At 38.5% G+C, this 10584-nt stretch overlaps 1 protein-coding gene across 2 annotated transcripts in view; it reads right to left on the bottom strand.

Annotated features, from left to right (window-relative positions):
* Positions 1-905: 905 nt before the first annotated feature.
* SNX25 (sorting nexin 25) overlaps positions 906-10584 on the bottom strand; it is a 78639-nt gene continuing 68960 nt past the window's right edge. For both annotated transcript variants that reach the window (XM_071556324.1, XM_071556325.1), the window contains 7 exons: positions 10060-10173; positions 9390-9554; positions 6894-7011; positions 5621-5687; positions 4464-4645; positions 2805-2905; positions 906-1947 (listed from right to left, as the gene is read on the bottom strand). In XM_071556324.1, coding sequence (XP_071412425.1) covers positions 1867-1947; positions 2805-2905; positions 4464-4645; positions 5621-5687; positions 6894-7011; positions 9390-9554; positions 10060-10173 — 828 coding nt within the window. In that variant the 3' untranslated portion in view covers positions 906-1866. The remainder of the gene's footprint in view (positions 1948-2804; positions 2906-4463; positions 4646-5620; positions 5688-6893; positions 7012-9389; positions 9555-10059; positions 10174-10584) is intronic.

Below are 10584 nucleotides of genomic sequence, written 5' to 3'. Positions count from 1 at the left end.
CCAAGGCAGACTTTTTAACATAGTATTGAAAGCGTAAAGTTTTACAATGAACACTTTACTTGTACAGATATATTTTCTTCATGGCATATTGCTATATAGCACATGAATCAAACCAAAAACAAATAAAAATGTTTGTTTCCTTTCTGCATATATAGTGTTTATTTTAATGTTCTGAAAAGTTTGAACCCAAACTTGTCTAGTTTTTGGATACAGTCCACCACCAGGCCATGGCCATTTTAAAAGCTTATCTTTCCTAGTGGTGCATACACTTTCTTTCACAGGTTTTCTAATGCACGTTTATCTGTTTAAGTATTATTACACATTTTACTTTGGACTGCAGAGATTCAAAGTTGGAAAGTGGCCTGTAAGACACTAAGTTTTACAGCTCAAGCCTTGTCAGTTTGTAAAACTAGAAAAGATTACTTACAGAACTATGGAAAAAAGCCCCAAACACTGGTGTGGAAACATTCAAAATACATCCCCAGTATGAAGCCTTTTTGCCTAATCCTTTATATTGCATTTACACTGCCTCTGTTTGTATTAGAAACAACTGAAAACCTTTTGCCTTGGAGTATGCCTGAGCAATGTCCTGCTGAATCTTTTCGCAAAAGATACTTTGATTAACCACTAGTAAAACTTACGTTACTATGGTAACCTTGCACTTTTCTAAATACAAAGTTTTATAAGTAAATGGGTAGTGCAGAATTTAGCTTGCTTCTTAGGACTGTGCCATGACCTGAAAAATTTCTTGAATCTCTTGCAACAGAAGGCTAAATGTTACTAAAAGTATTGATTAAATGTAGAAGACAGATAGTGTGTACCTTACAATACAGCCAGTATTGTATTGCTGCAAGTGGTTTTTCTAAGAGCACAACTGTACTGAATTGAAAAGACAGTACCGAGTGTCACCTTGGGATTTTGGATGATGTTTAATTATTTAGATGTGCATTAAGACCATATTTACAGACTTTTACATAACTTTAAAAAAAATAACCAAAACCAAAAAACCCCACTGAAGACCGTTTCCTTTCCTTGTATAAAATAAGGGAAATTTTTGAACGTTGTTTGAAATTGGGATATTTGAATAAAACAACCCTGAGTTATATCAGGGAAGTTATTTGAATAGTTTAATTAAATGTCTGCTTGATCATTCATAGAAGCAATTCATAAGCACTAATCTCTGAACTAACATTTAACACAGGCATTCTGTTAGGACATACCAGTTTACAATACATAATTTTGACACAGACTTCAAAGCAATGTAGATATTTCTTACGAAACTAGTGCTGTCAAACTCACTTGTTAGTTGTCAGTACAGCCTCGCTATTGAATACTACCATCCAGTTGTGACATTTATTGCTTACAAATGCTTCAAACTACAGAAAATCTTTGGTAAAAACAAAATTGATAAAATTTTCACAATAGCTTTACATGTAGTATTGCACAACAAGGCTTTTTCAATACACAAGAGAAAAAAAGAGGAATGCTCAGATCCTCAGTGAGGAGATTAGAACTGTACAACATTCATTAGTTTTCCACTATAAGCAAAATTTCTTTTCATAAATGTTTAAAATATTTTCTGGTTTCTTTCAACATATATGAACATTTATTTTTCAATCTATTTTTGAAACAGAAGAGTAGTCAAATAGAACAATTTAAATAAAAATTGGCAACTATACAGCATTGTTTTGTCTACCCTACTACAGCATCAGATCTTTTCAAGTCTGTTTACTTCACAAAAAACTCAAGAGAAAAGAAAAACGCTAAAAATAATCATAGTCCTCAGCCCTCTATGGAAAAGAGGAAAATAAGTTTCATGTCTATTATTGAACATAGACATTTCTCTAGTGGTCCAATTGTGCAGATTCAAACCGAAGTGGCATTAAGCTGCTCTAAATGAGCTCTCAGCTCAGGACACAGTTCAGTTAGCAGCAGTTCCAGCAAAACCTGAAAAACAGAAAGGAGTTAAGATGATGCAGGTGCCAACCAAATGAGAATTTCTTCTTCCTCGCTTTCTTGTTCAGAGCACCACAGGTAACAGAAACATGTAGGTTCGATTCTATTAATCAGTCACACAACTACTTTTCTTTCATCATAAAGTTAGCACATGCCCTACAGGTAACATGGAAAATGTCTTAAGACGGAAAGGAGGCAAGTGCTAAGGGCAGCTGCTTTCAGGTGGGGACTTCCCACCCAGTATAAACTGTTGCTGTTCTGTCAGACTCCATAGCACGATGAACAAGCACCAGAGCATGCATCTCATGCATCTCATAAACAGGCTCAATCCACTCCAGTGCTGACACTGCACTGTGTGATAGGCTGGTGCCCAAAATGAGCCAGAAGAGACTGACTGAGTGTGAGGGTATTATACTTAGATCCATCTGCATACTCCAACTAGTCCCAACAGTTGAAAAGTGGGACTTTTGGAGGCCTGTCATGTCCTACTTATGAGCCAGTTCTGGAGCTTTTCTTCCCTAGGACTCTCCAAGATACGTTTGTTTTTCGAAGCTGTATGAAGAAATTAGTTTGCACCTTATGAAGTCAGAAAAGTTTGATGTGGTAGAGGATTTCTTTTAGAAAAAGGCATTGCTGCTGTTAAACAGCCTTTGGTTATTTAAACTCAGTCAAGTGATAGAACCCAGTGCATTTTTCTCGCTTAATAACAAAAAAAGCTACTTGCACATAGACCAATAGTTCAAATTAAAACACTGAAAAACACACTCCCCAGGCTTTAATACTGAGTGAGTAGAGCTCGGCAACTAACAGGATTATGAAGTTAAAAAGCTAGTTTTCTGGTTACTCACATAAAGCAGGTGCTTGTTAGCCTTCCTTTCTTGCAACGCATTGAACACTTTCACTACACCATGACGAGCATTTTGTTGTCCAACAAGATTCTGCAGAGTATCTGCAACAAATGTTACTTCAGCTTATATTGCTTCACTCATGCTAGGCAAAATCACCAGCCAATACTACCATCCAGAATAACAGAATCAACCCCATCAGGGTTGGAAAAGACCTTCAAGATCACCTAGTTCAACCGTAAGGACCCAGAAAAGAGGAGAAACAAAGCCACTGCACTTCAGTGGCCCTTGGTTACAAGGCACACAGTCCCCAGTCAACAACCTTTTAAAAAGACATGTAACTTAACTAACAGCTTGAAAAGATACCCTTATTCTCAAGTTACCCAAGTTAGATAATAGCGTGTGCATCTCAGTGACAATGTTTGAAGTCTTTTAACATGATATATAGGATGCCTTTTCAGTAGTTCAACTCAGAGAGGCAAGCCTAATCTCATATATCATTAAACCATTCATTTAAATTACCTTCAGCCACAAAGAATTCCTACAACAGTGAAAACAGATTTGAACTGCCTCTCAGTCTTCACAGAGAGTACTTCCAGTTCAGAGAATTCTTAGTCAATTATTTATATTTTGGATTAAATTGGAGAATAAATAGTGATCCAGTGCTCATCATTAATTAAGGGGCATTCAGCTATATCCTGTCATAGGCTTCAAACTCAGAAACAAACCAACAAAAAATCAAACAAAACCACAAACCAACTATGGAGTGCTATTTAGGTGAGTATATAACATAGGGAATAAATGGAGGGTTGTTTACACATGAAATAACAAATATTTTGCATGCATACCTCCTGCTTTTTTTGCAGTAAAAGTTGATTAAACAACCTAATGCACAGCGGTATATGAGATACCTCAGTGAAGCCATAGAATAGTTCATTCTTTTCAGATGGAGAAGAGATAAAAAGCATTAAAGCTATGTTTAAGTGCATTTCCAAGTGCTGCAGGTAATTTTATTGGTTATTCCCACTCAGAAGCCTTTGGGTTTACATGATCTCTGAGGAGTTGGAAATATGTAACTGGATTTCCAGTCCTGTGAATGGGACAGGATGGAGCATCTCAGAATGGTGCCCCAGAAACATGCTGGCCGAAGACGAAGCTGCCTATGCTTGGGAGATAAGGGTAGGTAAAGGAAAGTGCTGAAAAACCTGCTCAGTCTAGGATTCTTTTGTTCAGGCTGAAGGTCACTGCAACATTCAGTGCTCTGAAATCTCTTACAGAAACAGACAGCAACACAAAACACAACATCATGGGTAGATATCTCTCTTTCACTTTGAAATATAGGAGGTGTTCCCACTCTCCCTTATATGTCAAGTAGCTCAAGGTAGAAGAACCATCTGGTATTTGCCAACAGAGAACCAGCGTAGAGAGTCTTGACCAAAGTTCCTTGATGCACAGAAGTACAGCAATACTGGATTTTGCATCCACCAGTATCTGAATCTATGCCCTTTACCAGACAGGTATGAGAGGCAAAGGCTAAGGCCAAAATTATCTTTATTTATGCAAATAACCATAATTTAGAACTCTACAGGAAAAATAATTTGATTAACCAGTTTCCTTACTAGCTATTCAATCTGTGATTAAGCAGAATGAAAGTGATCTCACCTGGAATGTTTTCAAGTAGTTTTTGCTGTGCTCTCTGTTTTGTCTCTTGCTTTTGTTCATCGCTCTTGGTTCTCGGTGGTGGTGCTAACTTTCCATTCGGCCAAAAAGCATCCCGAAATACACCAATGTAGTAAACGAGCATTGGTTCACTGAACATCCAGTGTACAGTGTCACGAATTTGCCTGTAAACAAGTGTAGAAGGGAGCCCATCAGAGCTAGTCTTTCATGTTTTATGCAGATTTATTCTTTTACTTTTTAAAATGTACACTGAAACTACATTTCAAGGATGGGCACTACAAAGGCTCCATAGGGAAAAGATGTAAAAATCAGGTAACTGTAGCAAACTCCAAACTAGCTGCATGCACAGATGTGCCTGCTAGGATAAAAACAGTTTTGATAGAAGTGTAGAAGGTTCCCTCACACATAGCAAAAGCACATTACTGAAGGGATAACAAATGAAGATAGCAGCCTCCTCTTGGGGCTGCAGCACTCATTGTAGCCTTGAGCACCCAAAGTCTGATGTAGAGAGCAGGCTCCCAACAGTACTGCTGAACTGTGCCACAGTATGGCCAAAACCCTTAAAATCAATAAATGTAAAAATGCAGCCTACATGCAAAGAGCTGTATAGCAACTTTGCATGCATGCTGTGCTCACACACTCTATCCCTCTCTGTCCCCTCTCAAGCATTGTTGTCCATCTTAGTTATCAGCAGTGTATGAACAAATGAACCAATTCAAAGCTCACTGAGTGTATATTGTCTGAGACCGGTTCAATTTGCTGCTACATAACATACATAAAGGCTTTAAAAACCTTGCTGACATATGCAAATTTAGTCACTGACTGGACAAAGAATAGCTTGTGCTGCTGGTAGAATACTTTTCCAGAATTTTTCTGACCAGTAACACAGTTTTTCACATGAAGTTATGTTCAGACAGGCACACTGACTTCATAGCCTCTTCCAGGCCTAACTTGACAATACAAAGATAATGTACATACCTGTGTTTTCTCTAAACAACATACTTGTAAACTGAGCTGTGTAAAACAAATGCAGATTATCATATACAACGGAATGTCCAGATTATTTTTTATTAATTCTGCTCTGAGCCTTTTTTTCACAGAACAACAATGAAGGTTCATTTTAAGCAACAGCGACTTACTTGTTGATAGTTCTTCCAAAAGTGACTTGTACTAGTGCAATTAATGTTTTTCTGACCCACTTGAACACTAGAACCATGAAAAAATAATGAAAAATAATGACCAAGAAGTTAATAACATTATGGAATCCATGTTCATGTCCAAAACCTTACCGCTGTCCCCCCTCAAACCAAACAACCCACCCCTACAGTAAACACATTGTGATAACCCTAAGATTTCATTAATCATACAGGGGTCTCATTTTTCTTGATTGTTTTCCCTGTACTGTTTGCTATATGGTTTTTAAATCTTGGAAATTACATAAATATATACAATACCTATTTTAGGTTATACTGTAAACTTTTATGTTTAACAATATTTCAAGTTTATGGACCCATACAACTACCCAAAACCCTTTTTCTACTCCAAAACCCCAAATGTCCTCAAAATTCTCACCTTTTTTGCAACTACTAGGATAATGTACACACAGCAGCCCCATTAAAATTCTGAAAACATTTTCACTCAAATAAACCATGCAGTCAGCTTTCCATTACAAATAAAGGAAACAAATACAAGTGCTTCCTAGTAATTTCTGGTTAATCTTTCCTTCATGCTGTTCATTATCAGCACAATAAAGCCTATATTTGGATGATACATCTGCCATTTTTGGAAGGTGCTGTGTTTTGTAATGGTTACCCTGTAAATCATTTTATGGAGCATCATGTGTGGCTGCACATTCAAACAGAAACAAAAGTAGTTTTCTTTATTACCATCATTCAGTTACACAAAGAACGAAAAAAATCCAGTATTTAAAGATGCCACAATTCTAGCATCTTTTCCAGTATACAAATTGTAGAACTAAAATGCATACATAATTCACTTAAAATGGATATTAAAATTGTATTTCTTTGTCAAAGACATGTTATATAATAAAACCATCTTTCCTTCCTCAGAATTCGTACATTCTAAAAAGCAGCCTATTCACAAAAAACACGCTACTGTCATTTTTGGGGTTTTTTCCAGATTTTTTTTTCCATGAAAAACTTAAGAATACTAAATGCAAATGCTCTCCCCTACCAGTTAAATGTTTTTTGCCATTTTCTATCGGAATTTCCCTTTTGAATGAAAGCTCTGAAGTCATGAACTACTGAAGAATGGATTGGTTCCAAACAAACTAGCTATACAGATTACAAGAACATTTCCACTTATTAAACAGCAGAAAAATCCAAATTACAAAGTGCCCCAGATTTCTGAGCCAACAGATTCCACTAGAAATTAAGCAGGTTTACAGCTTACTTCCTCGCAGTTCAAAAATCTCTCCAATCAGCATGAAACACGGTTCAGCAAGAGAGTCCTTTTTCCCATCCACCTCTTCTCCATAGTCCGACAGGTCACTATCCTCTTCCGTTTCTTCCTAGGAAGAGAGGCACAACGTGGGTATGCACTGCAGTTCCCCATCCTTCTTCCAGAATGGATTTAGTTACTGCCACTCTCTGGGGAAGGAGCACAGCCAATAATCTAACAAAAGGGCATTAGAACCAACAACTGTTGCTGGCAGGATCTGGCAAACAGGAACCTTGCTAGGGAGTTTGAAAAGGGATTGCACTTCCCAATGGACAAAAGAGATGAAGACACTGCACTGCAGAGTCATCATCACTGCTAGATCTTCTGCTTGCAGCCTTGTCTCAGTAAGCACCTCAATGCTGCCCACATTTTCAGAGTCAACTGCCTATATTGCCCCAAGAACACTGGCTGGATAAAAGCAAGCAGGTGATGTGGGAGCCATGTACTGCTAGGAAGTAGGCGAGAGTTGTAACGTGGAGATGGCACTCAGAGGTGTTGATGATTGCAAAGCCTTCTCTGAGGTGACAGCCAGAAGGGCATCCAGAATGGGGAGCTAGCCAGCTGGAGCTGTTTACAACACAAGCAGCTAGGAAGAAAAGGGGAAAATCTGGTTATTTCACAGGGAGAAGCAGGCAGCTGGCTGCCCTGGAGTACAGTGTGCCTTCACAGCTGGAGCCACTCAGTGGGATCAGGCATTAGCCAGTTGGCCTTGCAGTACGCCAGTATCAAAACCCAGCAGTGGAAAGAGAATTGGCCACTGCAGAGATAAGCAGCATTAATGAGAACCAGTCCCAGGCAGAAAGACATTATAGTGACACTTAGTGAGATCTGAGCCTGGGGATACCCAAGCTCAGGATAGCAAAGGGAGTAGAGTTATTCAGAACAGACTCACAAGGAATAAATAGGTTGAACCACCTCAGTTCTGGCAACACCATTTATGCCGTGCCAAGCCCCTGGTTGCCCACTCCTGGATGCTGCGCTCCCTGAAGCCACTTAAAAGTTCCACAGTCACTCCTGGCACTGCCCCCTCCTCATCTGGTTGGCTGCCATGGGCCCCCGGGTCCTCACGGGGTTATTGCTTGGGTGTTCATGGTCACAGGAACCCTGCACAGCCCAAACTCACCACAGAACCCTCTTTCAATCACCTCTGGTGCTGCCTCAGTGACTGAGGGTTAGTTCAGGTCTTGTTCCAACTCCTCTGTTGCTACATTCTGTGGGCATTTTTGCTCTACTTCCTTTATTTGTTCACTATCAGTTGCTTAATTTCTGCTTTATTTGTTCTCTCTCCTCTCACACTTTTCAGTACCCAATCTCTTTCCTTTGCCATATTTCCTAACTCTTTCCTCCTACGCACTTACATAATACAATATACATGCAGCCTGGATTTTGTCTTGAGGATGTTTTTCAATTAAATAGCAAAATACAAATAGCTTCACACTTCTATGCTTGTATACTGCTTCTACAGAACAGTCCTTTAAGTCAATGAACTACTGGTTTTAGAACTGCAGTACGTTCATCGAAGTGAAAACCTAGTTTCTCAAACTTTATCACTCTGAAATGAGGCACATGCATTCAGCATCTGGAGGCAAGCAGAATATCATTTTGAAAAATATATATAGGATGTTCCCATTTCTGTGAGACACAAGACCACTTTTCTGTCTATAACTGTACATGTTCCCCAAACTCCAATTATCCTGCAGAAGCCCCATCCACTGCAGACAAATACAGCTTGTAAGAAATTAATTATTTCCTATGAATTTTGTATAACATCTAACTAAAAAGGGGAATAGAAACAGCTCCTTGAAGGTTGTGTATCTACAATATGAGCAACACAGAACAGAGTGTCATGGAATTATGGTTGATTCTAGTTAATGAGTTATTTTAGTCACTAATCTATTATTCATTGCATTTTGATAAACAGTGGATTTTTTTATGGCTTAATATCAAATTCTCCAATTGGTTTGCCCACATAGGCTCCTGCCTGCATTTGCGAATTCCCTCAGTAAGCCTGTATTATTTGCCAACATTTTTTGTCAAAACTAGCTTTGGTTCAGAAGCTGTCCTAAAATTAAGGACACACAGCCATTCCTGCCAAAAGAATCTTCCCAAAAGAGAATTATTTTTACCTGCCAAAACTTCTTGGAAATATGCACATCAGCATCTTGAAAAAGAGGTAAATTCTGCTATAAAAAATAAACAACTCCTCATGAACTACAATTTGTTTATATATGATAGCTTACACATTTGCCTACATGCATTTATCAAAGGGCACAAAACTCATTTTATTAATGAATACCTTTTAAATTCATAGATAGCTCATATTTCTGACTCTGTTCATTTAGCGTAAATTACAAATATTTCCAGTATTATCTGCCATTCAAATACTAGTGACTCTCCCTGTTTTCTTTGGTTAAGTAATTGAATTTGGAAAGATTTTCTACCACTTACCTCCTGATGAGAAAACAAATCACCAGGAAGTCGTTCAAGAAACGAGGAGAGAGAAAAAGATGACTTCTTTCCTTGCACATCAATAACTTTGAGATGCTCTGGGGAAGGGCTCAAGAAGGCATAAAGTGCTTCACTCTGGCAGAGTCTTTCATCAGAGAGTAATTTCTACAAAAGAAAAATAATGACTGAAACAACTTATCAATTAAATACTTTTATTAAGGAACAAGATGTGTAGAGCCATCCACTAAAGCCAAGTAAGTCAAGCTCAGAGATAGTGTGAGAAAGAAAAAAACAATCCATGTCTCACAAAGATACTTTAAGAAGCTAGTTCTAAGTACTGAACTAGTAAGCTTAAAGTTTTTAATCTTACAACTTCCTTTTTTAAAAAAGTTCTCATTTATAAGGAATTTGTCATGTTGTAGCTGGAAGTGACAACTGCAGGATTTATTACTTATGATTTCTTAATTAATCAAAGTTTAACTACCATTGGAGGAATGGTTACTATCAGTCACACTCATGTCACCTTCAGGCGTTTTAGACAGTGTCATTTATAGTGTCAAACTTTACGTCTGACCTATTTGTTCTAGGGTCTCTCTTTAGGCAATAGAGACACAACATCCTCTCAATTCTCCTGTTTAGATATCTGTTGGGTTTGATTTTGTTTTCTTACCTGCAGAAAGTTATTAAGCTGGCTCTTGGATTTCTCCATGAATTTCTGGTCTACGGATTTGAAGGGCAGCTTGCTGAGAGAAGGCAACTGAACTTTTTTTAATGATGGAAAACACTGTGTTGGACAAAGGAGAACTCACTTAACATGTATGTGGAGAAAAAGACAAGTGGTTCAGAATGGAAATGAAGAGACTTGTACTCTAATCTCCCTTCCACACCCTTCTCAGCATGCTGAAAAACACCTTCCTTTACCCACTGACTCATCTAAATCCTTTCCCTTCACACCACCATCATCTATCCCTTATCACACTGAAAGGTTCATCATCACAATCATGGCCAGGCTTTGCGAACAAAGGTTTGGGAAGGGCTCTCTCTACATGGGTGTGCCCTTCCAGCCTGCCCAGTGGATGTTTTAGGTGAGGTACAGCTTGCGAAGAACTGGCCCCACCCTTTAATTCCTCAGGTTCATCTGCCACGGCCGAGCGAGCTTGGATGGTGACAGTGAAGTCCTCAGGACTAAGGTCTA

Source organism: Pithys albifrons, chromosome 5, assembly GCF_047495875.1.
Source record: "Pithys albifrons albifrons isolate INPA30051 chromosome 5, PitAlb_v1, whole genome shotgun sequence".
Classification (NCBI taxonomy): domain Eukaryota; kingdom Metazoa; phylum Chordata; class Aves; order Passeriformes; family Thamnophilidae; genus Pithys; species Pithys albifrons.
The sequence above is the reverse complement of the archived record's forward strand: the minus strand, read 5'-3'. Positions and strand labels throughout refer to the sequence as shown.